This window comes from Emys orbicularis, chromosome 2 (genome assembly GCF_028017835.1).
Source record: "Emys orbicularis isolate rEmyOrb1 chromosome 2, rEmyOrb1.hap1, whole genome shotgun sequence".
Taxonomy (NCBI): domain Eukaryota; kingdom Metazoa; phylum Chordata; order Testudines; family Emydidae; genus Emys; species Emys orbicularis.
Window position 1 is genome coordinate 135,393,598 of NC_088684.1, and position 22,304 is coordinate 135,415,901.

Below are 22,304 nucleotides of genomic sequence, written 5' to 3' on the forward strand. Positions count from 1 at the left end.
AAAACAAAAAAAACTAGCGGCAGCACTTCAGCGACAGCTCAACCGTGGCGCTTCTTCTGCGGCAGTTCGGCGGTGGGTCCTCCCTCTCTTCCTCTTCGGCAGCAATTTGGCGGCAGCTCAAAGAGGAAGAGAGGGAGTGAGGGACCTGCCGCCAAATTTCCGCTGAAGAACTGGGCGTGCTGCCCCGATACCGGACGGAGTGCTGCCCCTTTGAATTGGCTGCCCCAAGCACCTGCTTGCTACACTGGTGCCTGGAGCCGGCCCTGGTCCCAGGGCAGAGCTAAGGACACAGCATAACCCCAGTGCCTATGCCCTTCCCACAGACGTGGGGGCGGGTTTGTGGCAACTCGCTCTCCTTTGACTCCTGTCCTGGATTCTGTCCGTCGCGAAATCAGCAAGCCCCGTGCACTGTCTCCTTGCCAGGGGGCCCGTCTGTGCGGCCTTGGCCACGCCATGTCCCATCGCAACCCTGGGCCATCCCGACAGGTAGCATCTTCCATGAGCCCTTTGATGGCAGCATTCCAGACTATTTGGAGGCAAAGAACTTGGTGCGCCCCAGCTGCTTTTATTTCATTTTCTTACAGAGACAGGCAAAATTTTGGAACGGCTGTGATTCCCAAGCCAAGCACACGTCGCTTGAGATCCCGGGGGCACTAGCTGGCCTCTACTCTGCCCCGTCCCGATCCAGCTCAAGAGGGACCAAAGCCGCTGTCTCCTCGGCGCTGTAGAGAACTGGTGGCTTTGGCGAAGGCCATGCTAGACGAGTAATTAGTCCATCCTGCCTATAATCTGGGCTAGCGGGGTGGTCACATCCTGGCTTTCCACTGTGAAGTGTGATGTAGACTCATTCCTGAAATGAGTTCGGTGGTCTCATCGTAGTCCCTGTTCTCATGACCCTCAAACTGGGCCTTGGATTCATCACCCCAGAACAGATGTAATGGAGCAGGGATTATCGATCGGTCTGGTGTGTTGGGTTCGTTGGGCCAGGTCCATCGCTGGCGTCACTGAAGTCAGTGGTGTTACACCAGGGAGGAATTTGGCCTGGGGACAGTCAGGTCACCAGGACTAAATGAGATGCTTCCATGGTCACACCCCCTGCCTTCGCTGCTCTCATGCCCCCAGGAATCAGCACCAACAGCACCAGCCTGAAGTTCAGGAGGCAGCAGAAGAGGCAATGGAGGCGGGGCCAGGTGCGGTCTCGAAGCCGCCGTGCCGCCACTTCCCGTCATGAGAGGGTGTGGCCGGATGGGGTCATTCCCTACGTGATCAGCGGGAACTTCAGTGGTGAGTGGGGGCGATCGGCACGTGCTGGGCCCCCCGGCTCAGTACGCCAGGAGCGCACATTTCCTTGCCAGGCTGTTTTCCTTTCTCACCCTCTATTGCTGAGGAGAGAAGGGCTCTGACATGGCAGCAGTGCGGTCCAGTGGTTAGAGCAGGGGATTGGGCATCAGGACACCTGGGTTCTATTCCCAGCTCTGCCCTCAACTTGCTATGGGACTTTATATGAGTGGCTTCCCCTCCATGTGCGTCAGTTTCCCAGTCTGTTAAAATGGGGGTGATGATGACTAGGGCCCTGTCAATTTCACAGTCATAGGATTTTAAAAATGTCATGATTTCAGATACTTAAATATTTCACAGTGTTGTAACTGTAGGGGTCCTGACCCAAAAGGGGTGAGAGGGGTAACAAGGTTATTGTAGGGGGGTTGCGGTATTGCCATCCTTACTTCTGCTATGCTGCTGGCGGCGCCGCTGCCTTCAGAGCTGGGTGGCCAGGAGCCTGGCTCTGAAGGCAGTGCTGCCACCAGCAGCAGTAAGGATGGCATGGTATGGTATTGCCACCCTTACTTCTGTGCTGCTGCTGGCGGGGACTGCCTTCAGAGCTGAGCACCTGGCCAGAAGCCGCCGCTCTCCGGCCACCTAGCTCTGAAAGCAGCAGTGAAGTAAGGCAGGCAATATCACGACCCCCTACAATAACCTTGTAAACCCCCTCCCCGCCCCCCCCCCCGTGACCTCCTTTTGGGTCGGGACTCCCAGTTTGAGAAATGCTGGTGAAATCTGTATGGTGTAGGGTAAAAGTACAGTAACTCCTCACTTAACGTTGTAGTTATGTTCCTGAAAAATGCGACTTTCAGTGAAACGATGTTAAGCGAATCCAATTTCCCCATAAGAATGAATGTAAATGGGGGGGGGAGGGGTTAGGTTCCAGGGAATTTTTTTTTTTGCCATAGAGTACAGTACAGTACTATAGTTGGGAGGTGCCCCCGCCTTACCCCACACAGGCACAGCCCACTGGCACTGGAGACAGTGAGGCAGGCAAGGAGGCTGAAGGTGCTGTAGGCTAAGAGAAGCACGTTGCGCAGCAGCAGCGGCAGCTTCCCCTACTCTGCAAGCACCAGGGGTGGGGGGCTCAACCCTCAGCCTGCCCTCGCCACCCCTTCCCCCAAGCCCCCACCCTTAACCTGCCTCTTCTCCCCCCCTCCTCCCCCTTAACTCCGCATGCCGTGTCCTCACTCCTCCCCCCTCCCTCCCCTGCCTCCTGCCCGCGGCAATCAGCTGGCTTGCGGTGTTCAGGAGGCAGGGGAGGGAGGGGGAGCCTGCGCGTCGAGTCCTCGCTCCTCCCCCCTCCCTCCTGAACGCCGCAAGCCAGCTGATTGCCGCGGGCAGGAGGCAGGGGGAGGAAGGGGAAGGCGCTGATCCGTGGGGTCTGCCGGCGGGTGGGAGGTGCTGGGGGGGGGGGGCATAGGGGAGCTGATAGGGGGGCTGCCAGCTGTGGACAAAGCAGGCAGCCAAACGACGTTATAGTGAAGTATTGCACAATTTTAAATGGAGCGTGTTCTGTAATTGACCAGGGACGTAAGATCGAAACAACGTTAAGCGAGAGGACGTTAAGTGGGAAGTTACTGTACACAAAAGACCAGATTTCATGGTCTGTGACGCATTTTTCACGGTCGTGAATTTGGTAAAGCCCTAATGATGACTCTTACCTCCCTTGGTAAGAGACCTGTGGATTGTGCATGCAACTGCTTCCACTGAGAACAACAGGAACTGCTGGGTGCTGGGCTCCTTTGAAAATCCAGCGCGTTGCTCTGTCAGGTGCTGTAGGACCCCTGCGACAGGTCCGGCTCAGACGTATTCCTGTGCTGCTCCTCACCCACCTCAGCAGGGCCTATTGTGATTATTTATTATTGTAGCACCTGGGAGCTCTAGTTACAGCCCAGGGCCCCCTGGTGCTAGGTGCTGTACAAACAGAGAACAAAAAGCCCATGGGGCTTAGAGTGTAAGGAGCTGAACTCCTGGTCTCCTCCTGCCTCTCTTGCAGGCAGCCAGCGGGCAATTTTCCGGCAGGCCATGCGCCACTGGGAGAAGCACACCTGCGTCACGTTCTTGGAGCGCAATGCTGAGGAGAGCTACATAGTGTTCACGCACAGGCCATGTGGGTGAGTGGGGCTGAGGCCGCTGCCGGGCGGGAGGTGGTTCTCGTTCGCTAGAGCCCAGGGGGACATTGTGCGCTGGACAGAATTGCCCAAACTGGAAACTGAGGCTGAGATTTTCAAAGTAGTCCAGGGGAGTTAGGTACCTACTTCACTTTGAAATTCAATAGAAGCTGAGCTCCCATAGGACCCCTTTGGAAACCCCAGCCTAACAAGTAGGGCAGCATTGCCTAGTGATTAAAGCACCTGTGCTCTAATCCGCTTCTGACTTGCTGGGTGGCCTTGGGCACATCACTTTGCCACCCGGGACCTCAGTTTCCACATCTGCCCAGTGGTGATGACAGTGTGGGCCTGCCCCCGCAGGGGACTGGGAGGACTCGTTCTGTCAAGTGCTTTGAGATCCTCCAATGGAAGGGGCAAAAGGAGGGCCTTGGATTAAGAATCATGATTTTAATTATAAAAGACATTGGCAAATCGGAATTCAGAGGAAAGGTGGCAGAAAATTATGAACCAAGTTTGAAATGTGGGTGCCTGGCTTGGCAGTGCATACAAAGGGCCTGACTCTCCTCTCACACTGGTGTAACTCTGCTGAAGTCAAGTAGCTACGTAGTGTAAAAGTGAGGCGAGAATCAGGCCTCCAAGTTGCAGGCAGCCAGTGGAAATTTTATTCTTTTCATTACAGCAAGGCCTAGAAGCCCCAATCTGTGTTGGGGCCCCACTGTGCTAGGTGCTGTACATGCACATGGTGAGAGTCAGTCCCTGCCCCCAAGAGCTTACAATCGGAAAAGACAGGACTAGACAAAAAGTAGGAGGGGAAACTGAGGCATAGAGCAGGGCAGTGACTTGTCCAAGGTCAGCCAGCAGCGCAGTGGCAGAGCCAGGGATAGGACACAGATCTCTGGAGTCCAACTCTAGTACCTTAACCACTAGACTATGCTGCTTATCTGACTCTCCCTCATTTGAAAGAGCAGGTCCATAATATACCATTGCATGCTATGGGGTCCAATCCTGCAGCCCTTGCCTACCCAGATGGTCTCATTAAAGTTAACAGGTCTTCCTGTCAGGCCCAGGCCCAGTGCTAGAAGCAGACCACATGTGCCATTCTGGTGCAGTCCCGTCTGTTGGGGTCACTGCTTGTGATCGTTCAGCTGGTACGCAGCGATCCTTTCCAGAGGCAGAGTGTGTCAGTGCTCTGCTCTAGTGCCAGGTTGGGGGAGGTCAGGCTCTGGGGCCAGATGTGGCAGGGATCCATTTGTCAGAGGTAGGGATGGACTCCTCCCCTGTGCGATGACACTCAGCTGCCGGTGAACAGAGTGGTGGCTTGTGGGAGCGCTAATTAGACCCAGTTAGGTATCTTGGCATTGAAACGCTGCCTAGCAGAGTTTGCTCTGCCCTAGCTCAGTAGAAATTTTGGTCCTGATCCTCAAAGGGTATTTAGGCACCTAACTCCCATTGAAATAAATGGAACTTAGGCACCTACATTACTTTGAGGATTTAGCCCTTTGTGCCTGATTTGGGAATTTCTTTTTTAAGGAGCTGGGTGCAAAGATCCTTTCAATACAGCAATACAAATTGGGGTTGCCCAAGTTGGCCCTCCTGGCAGGATAAAAGGAAACACATTGCCACACAGTTACGCTGTGGAACTCATTGCCACATGATATATTTGAGGCCAAGAGTTTAGCAGGTTGAAAAAAGGATTGGAGATTTTTATATGGATAATAATCAGAGTCCTAGTAGTAAGAAAAAAATAAAACAAGAGCTTGAGAAGAGAGAGAAATCTTCATGCTTCGGGGCATGTACCAACCTCTAACTAATGAAGGTCAGGAAGAAACTTTTCTTGGAGGGCAGGTTATCCCACATTGGCCTTTTGCAGAGTTTCATGCACCATCCTCTGAAACACCTGGTGCTGGTCACTGCTGGAGACCACGCTCTTGGTTAGGTGGAGCTCTGCTTTGACCCAGTTAGGTGGTCCCTATGTTCCTGTGATTCACAGACCCGTTTGTACACAGTGTGCATATGCCTGCAAATTGGAAAATATGGTAGAACAATGAGGATGGATTCAAACAACCCAGTCTGATTGTTCTGGTGAAGCAGCAGTGAAAAGTAGGTGGGGGATGTGATAGCTGTCTGCATAGTCAGCGAGAAAGGAGGAGAGTCTTTGGGGTGGGCGCTGAAATAAGATGAAATTAAGCAAGGGAAAATGAAGACTGGCTCTCAGCAAATGTTTCCTGACAGGGAGATGTATCAGGCTGTGGAACAGCCTCCCCAGGGGAAGTGCTGGATTCTGCAGGCCTTCAGCTAGCCTAGTGCATGGATCAATCCTGGGCTGGCCAGGCTGGGTAGACAGGATGGGGCCAACCTGCTTTGTTCCATCTCCACATCAAGGCAGAAGGCAACTCTAGCTGGAAGGAGGGCTGCTCCCCGGCATGGCAGGTGCTGCTTGTGCTCAGCAGATGTGGTGAGCTGGGGAGGCAGCTTTTGCTTGGAGCTCCCCAGCCCAAGTGCTGGAGCTGCGTGAATGCCGCCTTCTCCTCCCCGTACCTGCGTGTGGTACAAATGCAATAAAGCACGGTTATTAATTAATCCTCTGGGGCATAATATTTGGTTGAGCAGAGTCAATCCACGGCGGAGCAATGAAACCACCCTCCTCCCACAGCCAGACAGTAACAGCCAGGAGCCCTGCTCATTACCCAGGAATGAAGCCTCTTGGTGGGAAACCAGCAGGGACTTGGTGCACTGCAGAGGTGGAGGAGCAGGAGTGATGAACTTGGTCGTGCTCCGGAGCAGCCCCTATTGGCCAGCATAAGTAGCAATGCCAAAGCATGGCTCTCTCAAGGTCCTAGGATTCGTTCACCCCTTCGTTAAGTGACAGTGGGTTCAGCTTCTTGGTCGCTTGCTTTGTTCAGATCCAGTTCTTCCTCTTCCACCTCAGGCATGCATAGCCATAGAATAAGGTGTGCTATTGAATGAGACAGCTGGATTCGCTAGAAGCCTGCATGCTGAGCTGAGAGCACTGAGCAGCTGAGAGGAGTTGCCCAGTACCTCACCGGATCAGGCCCTAAAGTATACATTTTACCTTGATTTGCTGGCAGCACATTCAGGCCTCCAAAAGGAGAAAGCGCCTCTCTGTGGCTAGTCAGCCCGGTGTGGCTTTGGCTGACTCCACAAATCTTTAAGGAGAGGAGTAGACAAACATAGGGCATTCCCCGAGGACCCACCTCTAATCGCAGGGGAGAGAGAGACATGTCACAAAGTGCAAGGTGTTAGAACCATCACCCAGGAAATGTCCATGCATCCTGAGCCACGGGGCCAGATTCTGATCCCATTGGGAACTGGCCAACTCCCGCTGAAGCCAGTGAGTATCTCCCCATTGACTTTAATGGGAGTATTGACCAGGGTGCGTCCAATGACTTCAGGGGAGGTGGAGCAGTCTGGCCCACTGAGTGCAGAGTTCTCCTTGCTGGCCCCAAGTGGCGGGTGCATCCTGGGGTTCGGTTCAGAGCAGCAACCAGCAGCACGGATGCTCCTGCAGACCTCGTCAGAGCTCTCGGAGCCTCTGGAGTCTGGCCAAGGAGCCTTCCTGGTGGTATTTTGGCTCTTCTAGTTCCAGTCCCGGCCAGAGCGCAGAGCTGCAGAAAGGAAAGGCAATTGCTATTAGGAGTTAACCCTGAACTGGTCCCAGGCAAAGATCCAGGCCAGGTCTTACTCCATCCAAACTGGTTCCCCCATCCCCACCTGGGGCAGCTTCCCCCCCTTGCTGGTGACATTCACTTTTCCAGCTTTCACTTTTCCATCCCACAGGCAGCTGCAGGCCTCTCAGCCCTGTGGGACGTGCTGAGCCTTCCCAGTTTCCGACTAGACCCTACTCGCGTTAAAGTCACACAGGCTTTCATTTAAATAAAACCTGGGCAGGCCATTCAAAGTTTCCAGAGGGTAATGCTTTTCCAGATGCGCTGCCTCTTGTGGAGACGTTACAGCGCTAACACTTACGGCCCCGCTGAGTTCCAAACCATTCAAAGGGTCATGATTTCCCCACGGTCAGAGCGGGGCGCTCCCTACTCCACCCAGCTCCCAGACGTGCCTCAGTCATGGGGGGAGGAGGTGGGGTATCCCCACGAGCGCAGGTTACTCCCGACCTTCCATCATGCGATTGCAGACCCCTGCCCATCTAGGGATCCTAGGATGATGGATAGAACCCTAACTCTAACCCCAGGCCACTTAGCGCCAGGGAAGTTCATAGCTTTAAGGCCATTAACCCTTTGGAGACTGGCATATTGGCACCTCCCCCTGAGCCCTGCCCTAGGAAATGGCAGTGATCGAAGAGTTAAGGAGAGTTGCTGATTGGCTGGCTGATCTCATTCCTGCTACGCATGGGGTTCGATGGGGCTCTTATTCCTCCCCCTCACCCACCCCAGGTGCTGCTCCTACGTGGGCCACAGAGGAGGGGGACCCCAGGCCATCTCCATTGGCAAAAACTGTGACAAGTTCGGTATCGTGGTTCATGAGCTGGGTCACGTCATCGGCTTCTGGCACGAGCACACGCGCCCGGACCGGGATGACCACGTGTCCATCGTCCGGGAGAACATCCAACCAGGTAAAGGCCCCTGCACTCCTCTCTTCTACACTCCTCTCCACTGCTCTCTTCATCTATCCTCCCCTTCCCTTCTGCCCCACGCCCGGCACCCTTGAGGATGGGACTGGGAAGTAGCTGGCAGTAATCAGCTCATGCTCATGGTTTATTCAGGTTCCCAAGCCCTTCCCCACCTGCTGTTGCCTCCCTTGTTTTATTCATATCGCTGTCTCCCCTGGTTTCCACAGGGCAGGAGTATAACTTCTTGAAGATGGAGCCCGAAGAGGTGGAGTCCCTGGGCGAGACATATGATTTCGACAGCATCATGCACTATGCCAGGAACACCTTCTCCAGGTAAGAGTCCGAGGAGATGTTGCTTCATTCACTTGCTCAGCCCATGTGCACATAGAATGATAGAATATTAGGGTTGGAAGAGACCTCAGGAGGTCATCTAGTCCAACCCCCTGCTCAAAGCAGGACCAGCACCAACTAAATCATCCCAGCCAGGGCTTTGTTAAGTCGGGCCTTAAAAACCTCTAAGGATAGAAATTCCACCACCTCCCTAGGTAACCCATTCCAGTACTTCACCACCCTCCTAGTGAAAAAGTTTTTCCTAATATCCAATCTAAACCTCCCCCACTGCAACTTGAGACCATTGCTCCTTGTTCTGTCATCTGGTACCCAGGGCCGGCTCCAGGCACCAGCTTGGCAAGCAGGTGCTTGGGGCGGCTGCTCGGGAGAGGGGCGGCACCTCCAGCTATTCCGCGGCAATTCGGTGGACGGTCCCTCACTCCCGCTGGGAGCGAAGGACCTTCCCCCGAATTGCCATCGCGATCGCGGCTTTTGTTGTTGTTGTTGTTGTTGTTTTTTTGGCTGCTTGGGGCGGCCAAAACCCTGGAGCCGGCCCTGCTGGTACCACTGAGCACAGTCTAGATCCATCCTCTTTGGAGCCCCCCTTCAGGTAGTTGAAAGCAGCTGGCAAATCCCCTCTCGTTCTTCTCTTCTGAGGACTAAATAATCCCAGTTCCCTCAGCCTCTCCTCATAAGTCATGTGCTCCAGCCCCCTAATAATTTTTGTTGTCCTCCGCTGGACTCTTTCCAATTTTTCCACATCCTCCTTGTAGTGTAGGGCCCAAAACTGGACACAGTACTCCAGATGAGGCCTCACCAGTGTTGAATAGAGGGGAATGATCACGTTCCTCGATCGGCTGGCGATGCCCCTACTTATACAGCCCAAAATGCCGTTAGCCTTCTTGGCAACAAGGGCACACTGTTGACTCATATCCAGCTTCTCGTCCACTGTGACCCCTAGGTCCTTTTCTGCAGAACTGCCGCCTAGCCATTCGGTCTCTAGTCTGTAACAGTGCATGGGCTTCTTCCGTCCTAAGTGCAGGACTCTGCACTTGTCCTTTTTGAACCTGATCAGATTTCTTTTGGCCCACTCCTCTAATTTGTCTAGGCCTGGCCTCTCCTACTGTAGCTTCTTTGTGAAAGCCACGCCTTGGGCCCGAGCCCTCTTTGACGCCCTGTGGACCTACCACAGGGATGAGCCTTGCCCATTGCATCAGGCATACAGGCTAGGATGAGATTCCCAGCTGGGCACTCTCTGCTGGCTTGTTGGCAGGTCGGGCTAGGATAATTGTCCGTTCTGCCCTGGGAAGAAGCCTGAGGGGACCAGAGGCCTCTCTTGGGGGATGGGGGTTAAAGAAGCCAGGGCATGTAATAGGGAGGGAATTCGCAAGAGGAGGCAGAGAAAATTCCTTGACTCATGCTTCTGCAGGTGAGCAGCTCCTGAGGAGCTGCAGAATTAGACCCCTAAGCCCAGTTCATGACTGGCATCACTCCACTGACATCAGGGAAGGATCCCTTGTCTGTGTGTGCCAGGTGATGAGCCGGCTGTGGCTCTAGGGAGGTTCACCATCTCCCCCCTCTGAGGGAAAGCCAGGAGGGTATTCTCCTAAGGCATCTGGGCACGGACAGACCCTACAGGTCTCTCTTGCTCCCCAGCCGGCGCTGCCCAGTGTCCCCACACAAGCTCTCCCACAAGTCCTGGCCTAGATTAGGCAGTCGGGGCTGCTGACAACGTGCAGTGGCCAGAGAGGAGACGGAGAGCGGCCAGAGAGAGAAGCAGCCACCTTGGTCACCCGGCAGGAAGTCCACTGATGGCAGAGGAGGTGGGGAAATGGGTTGGGAGGTGCAGCCTCTAGCAGGGAAGCCTGCAGCCAAGGGCACTGAGGAGAGGAAAAATAATCGTTTCAGGGAGGCTCGGTGCCTTTGGGACATTCCTCCAGAATCTCAAGGCACATCCTGCTCGAGGTCCCATGTGGAGGCAGCATCCTTCAGGGGGCTGTGCCAGAGGGAGCTCCTGAATCAGCCTGAGCTAATACTCCAGTAAAAGCCCATCCCAGGGCAGGCCCAAGCAAACAACAACTCTGTCAAAATAGTCCTGGCAGCACTTACAAGGGCTGGCCACAGCCGGCTGCCTCCTAGGAGTCAGGAGTAGGAGTTGAGTGTTTACCTTAGAAAGGCAGGGGAAGTGCAGGGCTGGGCCTGGAAAACCCCTCATTGTCCTGGGGAGAAGGCTATGCTCTCCCAGGCTGCACACACCTGCCTCCCACACTTCCCTTCTTCATCCCTGATTCAGTAATTCCTCATCCACAGCCATTATGGAAAGCCATAGAATAGGGTGCCTGGGTACTAGCATGGGGAGAGAGAGAGGAAGGAAGGAGAAATCAAAAAGCTCTATTTAATGATGATACCCAGCTCTAAGATAACCATTTAGCTGTAGTATTGAGGCCTCTCCTGTGTCTTCTGCCCTTGCCAATGCAGGATTGTTCCCTGCCATATATTCTCCAGGGTTTTGTCCCATCTGGGTTTCAATGTTTCAAACTCATGAGGCTCTTCCTCATTACCAAATGTTTCCTGCTCTTCAGCCCCAGTTTCTGCAGGTCAGGTGTATCTCATCCCATCTCCCATGGCCGTGAATGATTCTCCTACCCCCTCTGTGATCACAAAGCTGGGGTCTCCTCTGAGGTGCATTGGAGCAGAGAGAGAGAGATGCACAGAATGTATTCTCACTTGCAGCAAGCCGTGTTTGAATCCTGATTGAATGCATGAGAAATCCCCTTAGGAGAAGTTCGCCTTCTGACACAGCCGCAGCCAGGGAAAGGGCTTTGAAAATACAAATCGCTAATTACTGTATCTCACGGATCGCTGGGAGCGAGCCAGCAGCACCACATCTGGATTTGCTGCCACAGCCTGACTGCACTGCGCCACAGCCCACCTCCCAGCGGGTTGCGTCCTTGCATGCTATGAGCTGACGATGTCCTCTGCTGAGCCTGTGGGCTCCAGATTATCCCTCCTTTTGTTGCTGCTGTTGGGCTTGTCAGTCTTTTCCCCGGGGAGGTTGGCTCGGCAGGTGAATCCCAGGTTGTGAATTCCTTTCGGCCGAGCCCGTCGGTGCGTGCTTTGCAGACGCGTGTCACTGCAGGCTACGAAGGTGCAGCTGGTGCAGTTTCTCGTTGCTCTGTGTTTGTGTTGCTGCCTGGCATGTTTCAGCCGGTACTATTACCAGCTTCATCCATGCTGCCTGGGACATGCTGCTGGGTCTTGCTTTCGTAAGAGACACACAATGTTCCCCAGATGGCATGAACCAAACCTACCCAAACCACCTGTTATCTGTAATGGAGGCAGGTCCCTCTAGCTATTTACCATGGAGTATAACAGGACGGGGTCCAGATACACGGAGTCAGGCCTGAGTTAGTATGGGGGCTCCCTTCCTCTGCTGGGTGTCAGCGGATTCAGTGAGACCAGCCAGGCTCAGGCCCCCATTCAGCAGGTGCAGAAGCATGTGCCCAGTCTGTTGCACTGACGTCAGCAGGACTACCCAGGTGCATAAAGCTGGGCGGGTGCTTAAGTGCTCTGCTGAATCAGAGCCTGCAGCGTCCTAACTAAGCACCTTGGTCCTACCAGCTCACGTTTTCAAAAGTCGCTAGTTAGGGCAGCCTGAACCAATGGGAGGGGTCTTGGTTCTGTTCCCAGCTCTGCCACTGACGGTCTGGGTGACCTTGGGCAAGTCACTTCACCTCTCTGTTTCACCTTCCTTTTCTGAGTTAGGTTGTAAACTCCTCTCAATGGTGCCCCAATCTCTAGGTGCTACCATAATAATTTGAGGTGCCTTTGGCTTTTGGTGCCCAACTTGGGACCCCTCTTTGCAGAGGTGTTGAGGACTCTCAGCTCCAATTCAGGGCAGTGGGGGATGCACGCATCCATCTTCTCTTAACCAGGAGAGGATGGAAATTCCAGGTGAATTCTGCAGAATTCTCCACCAGTTGGACACAAGCCTTCAGGCACCCCCGAAGGAGGGGAGGCTTTTGAACAGTGTCCTGCTGATCTGGGAAGCTGGACATCTGCCCATCACTGGGTGAAGTGGCATCTGCAGAGCCACAGCAGCCTTGATTGCCGAGAGGTCCTGGCCCTCCATCAAGAACTTTGCATAATCACAGTTGCTCGGCAAAAAAATTTTCGTGAAAGCTGGGCCCTGGGGGCTCGATATGGGACAGACGCTTGGGCTGCTCCCTCATGATTCATATTCCCAGGGTCATTGGCAACTCGCCCCATGGTTACTCACTGCGGAGCCGGCCCTGAAATTTCATCACTTATTTTCCATCTCCAGCCAAAGCCTTTTGAGGAGGAAAAAGGCTGGACATGGAGCATCCTCTGGGATGATTTGCCGCACATGGTGGTGGTGGTGCTGCTGCTGCTGGTAGAGAATGTCCCATCTGCCTTGCCTTGTGCTGCTCTTTTAAATTCCGTTGCCTCTCCCGTCTTTGCCGTGGCTGCCAGATGAGGGTCCCTGCCAACTGGGTGAAACGTGTAACAATAACTCCACGGGGCCAGGAAAGCATGCCTGCAGATCACTCAAGATGACAGGATGGAAACTATCGAGAAATAAAAGCCCCCGCTCCCCCTCCCCCCGCATGCTTCCCCTTCCAGATTTAAACACGTCCATATGGTAACAGGAGCAGGGAAAGATTCCGTTCATTAATGGCAGAGTCCCGACCTGTGGGGGGAGAGAGCCCAAGCTGCTTGCACAGCCTCTCTCTGTCTCAGCGCCTGGTTCTCATTCTTTTTCATTTTCCTCCGTTCCCTCTTCCTCTCGTTCTTTCATTTTCTCTCTCTCGGGGTATGTCTACACTGCCACAGTGCGTCAGGCCTGGTCTGCACTGGAAAAGGAGGTGGGTTTAACGACGACATGGGTCGGGGTGTGAAAAGGCCATACCCTCGAGTTACGCAGACTTCTCGGAGAGGTGGATTAATGACAGCGATGGGAGCGGTTTCCCCATCGTGGCAGTAACCCGGCTCCCTAAGAGGCAGCAGCTAGATAAACGTAAGAATTCTTCCGTCAACCTAACGCCATCTGCCCCAGGGGTTAGGTCAGTATAGCCACATCCTAAATTCCCTCTAAGCTGCGTGGCCACGTGGCTGCCTGTTAAGCCCCAGCCAGGGAAAAGGAGCCCCTCCCTTGGCCTGGCCCAGCCCCGTCGGAGCTGCCGCAGCTGGGGAGAGGCACTTCTCCCCCAGCCCTGAGCTGCTGCGGCGAAGGAGGGCTGAGGGGAGTTCTCTCTCCCCACTGCAGCCCCTGGGCAGCCTGCAGCCCAAACCCCTCATCCCCGGCCCCACCCCAGAGCCCGCACCCCAACCCTCTGCCCCAGCCCTGAGCCCCCTCCCGCACCCCAAACCCCTCATCCCTGGCCCTGAGCCTGCACCCCCGGTCAGAGCCCTCATCTCCCCAACCCTCTGCCCCAGCCCTGAGCCCCCTCCCGCACCCCTCATCCCCGGCTCCACCCCAGAGCCTGCACCCTCAGCCAGAGTCCTCACCCTCCCGCCCCAACCCCAACCTGCTGCCCCAGCCCTGAGCCCCCTCCCACACTCCAAACCCCTCGGCCCCACCCCCACCACATGAATTTTGTTGTGTGTACTAATATGGAGGTGCTATGTCACACAGGGTCGTGACACACATCACCTCCATATTGGTGCACAAAACAAAATTCATCCCGCACATGGACATAAAAAATTAGAGGGAACACTGGCCACATCTCTCAGAAGTGTGGATTTTTCACATCCCTGAGAGACGGAGCTTTGCTGGTGTAAGTTCCCTGTGTAGACCAGTCTTCTGTTCCTCTTCCACACACATTCTCACTCGTTTTCTCTCTGCCTTTTCCTTGCCCTGTTTTATTCTCTCTCTCTCTCTCTCTCTCTCTCTCTCTGACTGTCTTTAGCCTACCTCACAGCCTGTGGGTACCATGGAATTTGCTCCCTGTTGAGGTGCTTCTGAGAAGAGGCAAGAAATATAGACGCCAAAGCATGGGGCATAGGATGGGCCAATGCTGTGTCTGCAATACACTTTGAGCCCGATCCTGCTCCCGTTAAAGTTGCTGGGGAAACTGCTGTTGCCCCAGGATTGGGTGCACTGGCTTATCAGAATGTGGGGGTGTTCATCTCTTTGGTTTGGGCCCTGGGGGTGGCCCTCCAGGAAAGCTGAGTGCAGGAGCCTTGCCCTTCGGGATGGTGTGTCTGGGGGAAGATCCTGCCTTCTTCCTGGAGAGCAGTTGGATTAGATGGTGAGAGAGACGAGGGGCTTCCCAGCTGCCTTGGTGATGGGGAGTGAAGCCGCTTCCCTGACCTGCTCCTGTTTGTGGGATGAGCTCAGAGCAGAGGTGGGATAATGCCCTCAGACCACAGCCTGGCCCATGAGCAATCCCTCTCCACTCTCCCTTCAGGGCACTCCTCCGGTGGTTTCGGTCTCCGGTGACGACAAAAGCTTCCCCCCCACCGCTCCTCCCGGAGGTTCTTGCAGCATGTCTTGGCTGCCCTGCTTGCTGGGTTTCATGACAGCTCCGCACCCTTATTTACATTTTGGTGTATTTTCACATTTGTTTGTGAAATGGCGAAGGGCCATGGGGAGCTGCCCTGTTCTGTACAGCTGCTGCTGGCTGGTCAGGATTATGCATTGGGTCACTCCAAAGGCACATACTTCATGTAATCAGTGTCAGAAATGGAACTAGAATGCAGGACCTCCTCTGCTCTCACCACTAGACCCCACTCCCCTCCCAGAGCTAGGGATAGAACCCAGGAGTCCTAGCTCCAAACCCCCTCTGCTCTCACCACTAGACCCCACTCCCCTCCCAGAGCTAGGGATAGAACCCAGGAGTCCTAGCTCCAAACCCCCTCTGCTCTCACCACTAGACCCCACCCCCCTCCCAGAGCTAGGGATAGAACCCAGGAGTCCTAGCGCCAAACCCCCTCTGCTCTAACCATTAGACCGCATTCCCCTCACAAGACTCACCCTAATTGGAAGATGGCACCACCCCACCCCAGCCCCACTGCTCCCACTGCACCCCAGGTCTCAATCTCTGACTGGCAGATGAGTTAGCTGCCCCTGTCCCGTTGCTACGGGCTTCCGGCTTGTTTGACTCACTTTCCTTCACATATACAAGGAGCACTTTAATTACAGGGGCGTGTGAGCTGTTTTTAGCAGCTTGCCCCTTTTTTTCCCTAGAACAGAGCTGACCTCCGCCTGGAACTTTACAGCTGTGCCACCCTTTCTGGGGCGCGGTGTGTGATGCCCACACACAGTCCCAGGGGAGGAAGCAAACTCACATATTAGAGAGTTCGGACTCAGCTGCCTTGATGTGGTCCCCACAAGCTGGGCCAGACCCGGCACAGACAGCGTCGTGACCCGCCCCCCCCAGCTGCACTCAGCTAGGAGTGCTGCTGCTGCCCGTTGCACTCCTCCTGCTTCAATTTCAGCCCCCTCCCCTCAGCACCTTTCCCCACACACTCGGGATTGTTACCCCTGGATGGCTGATTTAAAGCCATGTGTTTGTTACGGTCTCCTGTCGGCCTGGCCCAAAGCAGCGCAGCTCCTCCAGAATTGTCTCCCTCCTGCCCCCCGAGCTGCTGCCCCAGCTCCATTAAGGGCTGGTGTCAAAGCAAACTTCCCTCTGGTTGATAACTGACGATACTGCTGAACGTAGCAATGCCATGGCTGGTACTAATGCTACCGATAACTGACGATACTGCTGACCGTAGCAATGCTAATAGGATGTATAGCACTATGGTGCTATAATATTAATACTGCTATTCATAAAATCATAGAATATTAGGGTTGGAAGAGACCTCAGGAGATCATCTAGTCCAACCCCCTGCTCAAAGCAGGACCAACACCAACTAAATTATCCCAGCCAGGGCTTTGTTAAGTCGGACCTTAAAAACCTCTAAGGATGGAGATTCCACCACCTCCCTAAGTAACCCATTCCAGTGCTTCACCACCCTCCTAGTGAAATACTGTTTCCTAATATCCAACCTAGACCTCCCCCACTGCAACTTGAGACCCATTGCTCCTTGTTCTGTCATCTGCCACCACTGAGAAGAGCCGAGCTCCGTCCTCTTTGGAACCCCCCTTCAGATAATTGAAGGCTGCTATCAAATCCCCCTCACTCTTCTCTTCTGCAGGCTAAATAACCCCTGTTCCCTCAGCCTCTCCTCATAAATCATGTGCCCCAGCCCCCTGATCATTTTCGTTGCCCTCCGCTGGACTCTCTCCAATTTGTCCACATCCCTTCTGTAGTGGGGGGACCAAAACTGGACGCAATACTCGAGGTGTGGCCTCACCAGTGCTGAATAGAGGGGAATAATCATGTCCCTCGATCTGCTGGCAATGCTCCTACTAATACAGCCCAATATGCCGTTAGCCTTCTTGGCAGCAAGGGCACACTGTTGACTCATATCCAGCTTCTTGTCCACTGTAATCCCCGGGTCCTTTTCTGCAGAACTGCTGCTTAGCCAATACTGTGAATACTACTGATAAGTTGCAACACTACTGAGAATAGTTGTAGAAAAACAACTACCAATGCTCCTGCTAGTACTAATACTACAAATGTAGTAATACTACTTAACATTTCTAAGATAGTTTTCAATGCTATTGATAGGAGTATTAATGCTACCATTACCGTTTCTAATACTAATATGTTAATTAATCCTAGCTCTAATACGCAATGCTACTTGTAATACTGCACTACTAGTAGTACTATAGTAACAGTGCTAGTGTGGTTTCCCTGAAGCCTTTGGGGCTGTTACTGTGGTATGAGTTCTGCTCCTCTCGCCTTTGTCGGTGCTTTTCCTTCCCATCTGCTTCTCCATCCACCTTTTCTCTTCTACCCACTTAGTCCTAAAATCTCCCACAATGAAGCTGCGCTGTCTCCTGAGCGGGCCACTGGTGTACTTCTCCCCCCTTCACTCTGCCAGTCATTCCAGGAAATAATTGGGTTGAATTTTTGTGGCACCTTCTTTGACTGTGTGGCCAGTCGGGGTCTGGGCCATGTTCATCTCTGGGATAACTCCATTGACTCCAGCCTCTCTCCAAGCACAGTGAGCGGCGTTTGCTGTGGCCACGTACAGCTTAGACATGAGCGGACCTGGACTCTCGCATGCCCACCGAGCCTCACTTAGGCTCTCAGACTGGGCCTGGGCGTGCTACCGAGGCAGCGTGCTCAGAGAGGAGGGCAGGAACCTTCCCTGCTCTGCAGCCAGTTTGAGCAGCAGGGGAGCCCTGCATGGAGCCGATGAAATGTGAATTTCTGCCGCAGGTGCCGCTTTGCTATGGAGGCCCCAGGGGAGCTGAGTAGCTGGCGCCATCCATTCCCCTCACCCCTCTCTGCTCTTGTTCCAGGGGGGTTTTCCTTGACACCATCAAGCCCAAATACAATGTGAACGGGGTGGTGCCCCACATCGGCCAGCGGACTCGGCTGAGCAAAGGGGACATAGACCAGGCACGCAAGCTTTACAGATGTCCAGGTAAGAGCCACTGGCTACTCAGTATCCAAGGTGGGGGTAGGGTAGGTGCAGAACATGCATCTGCCTGCTGGGATCAAGGGGAAAAGGGCAACATAGCCTGACCTGATACAGTATTATTATTACTGGTATTACAGTAGCATCCAAGATCCCAGTTGAGTTTGGGGCCCTATTGTGCTAGGTGCTGTACATACACATAAGTTAGAGACAGTGCCTGCCCTGAAAAGCTTGCAATCTAAATAGAGGAGGCAGACAAAGAGTAGGAAAATGGGGATTATCTCCATTTTACAGAGGGGAAACTGAGGCACAGCGAGGTCACCCAGGGAGTCCATTGCAGAGGCAGGAATTGAACCTTAGACCCCAGGAAACCTTAACCACATAACCCTTCCAGTTGAAATTGTTCAAATTTTGAAATTTCCACCCAAAAATTCATCAGAATTTCAAATTTTTTACCAAAAAAACCTGACAATTTTTTTCTCCAATTCTCCCTGGTTTTCAATCAACCATGGAATGACTAATTTTTTACCTTTTAAAAAAAAAATTTTTTTTTTGACATAACTTCTAAGAAAAATAAATAATAAAACCAGGGAAATAAAATAGCGCGTGCGAGAGAAATTTAGAAAAAAACAAAGCCCAGCTCAAATACACACTGCTGTGAGCGCAATCAGAGTGTAGCATGCATTCTTTATAGGTCTGTAGTGTATTTTTTATTCTAGCTGAGCCACACACCTATTTTGTTTGTCTCCTAGCTGCATGAATGTAAAATCTTTGCTAAGGACGACTCGGAAGGGAGTTTAGAGGGCAGAGAATGAGTCAGTGACCCGTAGGGAGTTCCACTGGGAATGGAATCACAGCCTCCGATTTGGTAACACCAGCTGGAGTAAGCTGAGCCTGGTGTCCCAACCCCTTCCTTGTGTGTTATGTCCCCCGGGTTCTGATGACATGCTCTGATCTGACCACTTCTCACTGCTTTATGAATGGAAATAGCATGACATAACCCAGGTCTGAGAGCCCAGTCTGGACCGACAGCTTCCATCTTCACCAAGGCTTTGGAGATCGTCCAGCCATCCCCGGCTCTGGCGCCAGCAATTAAACAGATGTCAGAAAGGAAGGCAGGGACAAGTAGTCAAGAGAAGAGCCGGGAGTGTGTGAAACTTCTGGTTCCCATTTGACTCCTGAGTCTTTGTCGGGCCGGGAGATCCCAGACAACCAGCCTCGCTCACCCTCTGTATTCACAGAGAGGTCAAAGGCTTGTAAACAGAATGGGCTTGTTTTTCCACCAAGGAGTTCAGTGGGAACGTTTCTGAAGGGAATGATGAGTCAGTGCCAGGGAATAGGGGGTGGTGCAGCAGACGGGGAGCTACTGGCAGAGTTGAGTGTGTGAGGAGCACGGGGCTCGGATAGCAGGGTCAGGAGTGAGGTGCATTGACGGAGGTGGGGTGGGTAGCCCAGAGCTGGAATAGCGACAGGTGCAGTGGGACAGGATTGAGGTGCTCCGGCAGAGTTGTGTGTAGGGAACTTGCATCCCACCCTCGTTTTGCCTGGCTCTAACTGGTGCTGATCACTTCGGGGACCACTCCATTTCCCCTAAATTCAGTCAAAACAGAATGAAGATAAAGATGATAAAAATCTGCTGAGTTTCCCGAGCCCTAGATGGGCCCTTTCTGCTGCTTTCTCTGGAGCTCACCTGAGAGAGGTCGGCAAGCCCTGTTATAAACCTTCCCCCTTGTGGGTTGCTGCAAATGGAGGATGTTACGAAGAACCAAAGCACGTGTCAGGCAAACAGAAGGGGGCTCTGCAGTGCCACCCATGAAAAATAGCCCCGGAGACACATGCCTTGTCACCAGCTTCCCCCACTCCCAGCTGACAGGGTGTTGATGGAGAAGACAGGCTGGCCAACAGCTGTCAGTCTCCTGTCTTCCCTGGGGCTTCCTGCAGGCATCAAAGCGAGTATCTTCCAGCTGGTTTTCCTGATGTGCATGGTGTGACCACGTGGCCCATCCGGGGTCAGTAATCGGAATATTGTTCTGCAATGTCAGTGAGAATGAGTCGATTTTGCTACAGTTGTCCACGGCTGGGGGAGACAATGTTGAATCTCCTAACAAGTTCTAATTGGCTGCCTCATTGCGCTCGGTGCTGTACATACACATAATAAGAGATGGCCCCTGCCTCAAAGTGCTCACAATGTAAATGGACAAGACAGACAAAGGAACAACTGAGATCCCCGTTGTACAGATGGGGAACTGAGGCACAGAGAGAGAAAGTCAGCGGAGTTACTCCCAGTGCAGCCTGAGATCTGAACCTGGCCCTGTGAGCCAAAGAACAATGCTGTGTAGGAGCCAGGGCGCCTGGGTTCTATTCCTGCCTCTGTCACTGACTGGGCTTGAGCAAGTCATTCCACTTATCCGTGCCTCAGTTTCCCCATCTATGAAATGAGGTTAATACCAAGCTCCTTGGGCCAGAGGGGAGTGGAGTGCAAGGTTGAATTCATCAAAGTATGCAAAGTGCTTTAGGATCCTCAGGTGAAGGTGCTAGAAATGGGTAATGTATTTGCAGGGCATCTATGGTAGATGCTATGGTGACCAAGGCATTACAAATGTGTGTGATATCTAAGTACACTACAGATAGCAGACCGAGATCCAGAAATCTAGATGGACCCTGACTCAGGACAGGAGCAGACCCTGCAGAAATCCCTGCTGCTTAGAGATAATTTTTACAGTGGAATAAAATGAGACATGTGCCTTATTTTGCTTCTTTATAATGGAGAAGGAAGCCTGAAAGGAGGTTTGTTTTTGTTTTATTTTGGTTTTTGTTTTGTTGATTAATCACATAAGTAAGGAGGAGTGACAGCTCTTCTTCTGTTTGTTTTAAATCGAAATTCGGGTCCGCTCTCAGGTGGAAGGCTCTATGGAGGACTGGAGAACTATGACATCACATAGGCAAGGAGAGCACAAGTTGGGCAATTGAGTGGAGAAGGGATTTTTAGTCAAAGACCTTAGAACGTTTTGTGCCAAATTGTCTCCATTGGCTTCGTGGGAGTTTTGTCCTTTTACATGGATTTTTTGCCCTTTGTTTATCATTAGTTCCTGTTTAACTCCAGTGACTAATTGGCTTCTTGGAGAAAGGAAGTCTTTGTTATACATATAACACCTTTGCCTGGCCCTTGCAGTGAGAACACCCAAGAGACCTTCTAGAGGTTCTCCAGCAAACTCAGGGCAGAACAGAGTGGAAATTGCTGATATTTCTACGGTTAGAAACCAAGCAGGGAAAATTATTATTAAAAAGAGTGCAAGCCTCCTTTTTCCATGGGAGGGACAGGCTCAAACCCCAATTCTGAAATTATCTTTTACATTTTACCTTTAATCTTGCTCAATCAACACAGTCCCCAGTGCTGGCTCCACACTCGGGGGGCGGGGAAGAATGTATTGGCCCGTGGACAGCAGTACTGAAACGTCGCTCAGCTTCGCCACGGCCAACTAGATCATGTGGCTTCCAGATGGTAGTGCTGGGCTAGCTCCAGATAGTGCTAAGTAGTAAACCTGTCATGGGCCCAGCTAGCTGGCTGGCCACGGCATGGCGTGGCAGGGTGTGTGTGTGGGGGGGGGAGATTCCTGTCCTGATGGAGGCAGGGCTGCCACGGGGGCATAAGTGCAGATGCAGCTCCTGGAAAGCCTTAATTGGCACTTGGATGCAGCTCTCCCCTGGCTGGGTTTGAGGGTCTGGCTTGGTGGCTATTGGAGCTGGAAGGCAGGGGGAAATTGTTTATAGGAGAGCGTTCCATCCATGGTGCTCTGCTGGAAAGGCTGAGACTTGAGTGAGGGGGCGGGGGGGGGGGGGGCGACACAAAAACTCTTGTAAGGTTTAATTTTCCATCTTAAAGTTGGGACTTCTGTTGCTGTGGCAACATGGCACCAGGTTGGGTTTCCATGGCTACTTGGGAGCTTCAGTCCAGGCTATTGATTTGATTGGGGGGGTGAGGGGGATGCATCTTAAAAAGGCCAGTGCTGCTATTTGAGTGACAAGAAGCAAAGCCCAGAGACAAAAGACGGAGATTTCCCTTGGAGCAATGCAGCCAGAGGGGTTGGGTGTGTGTGTTAAACATCAGGTTTGGAAGTGCACTTCTGCAGGAATGCAGGGCCAACTCCCAGCCAAGTATCAGAGGGGTAGCCGTGTTAGTCTGGATCTGTAAAAAGCTACAAAGAGTCCTGTGGCACCTTATAGACTAAGAGAAGTATTGGAGCATAAGCTTTCGTGGGTGAATACCCACTTCGTCAGATGCATGACAGCCAAGGTGATTCAGCCTGGCTAAGGGGGATAAATTGTCCCCTTTGCAATGTGCTGCCTTGGGGGGTGGGGGGTGGTGTCTGTTTTTGGGATGGGATCTTTGAAAGCCACTGGTTGTTGAGCCTGATCCAAACATCCCTGAACTTTGCATTTAGATCTTGCGG

General features: G+C 52.9%; 1 protein-coding gene across 1 annotated transcript in view; it reads left to right on the forward strand.

Moving 5' to 3' along the window:
- BMP1 (bone morphogenetic protein 1) overlaps positions 1-22,304 on the forward strand; it is an 86,429-nt gene that overhangs the window by 37,628 nt on the left and 26,497 nt on the right. The window contains exons 3-7 of the mRNA XM_065397851.1: positions 1,123-1,284; positions 3,320-3,437; positions 7,847-8,025; positions 8,250-8,355; positions 17,735-17,859. Of these exons, the coding sequence (XP_065253923.1) occupies positions 1,123-1,284; positions 3,320-3,437; positions 7,847-8,025; positions 8,250-8,355; positions 17,735-17,859 (690 nt within the window). The remainder of the gene's footprint in view (positions 1-1,122; positions 1,285-3,319; positions 3,438-7,846; positions 8,026-8,249; positions 8,356-17,734; positions 17,860-22,304) is intronic.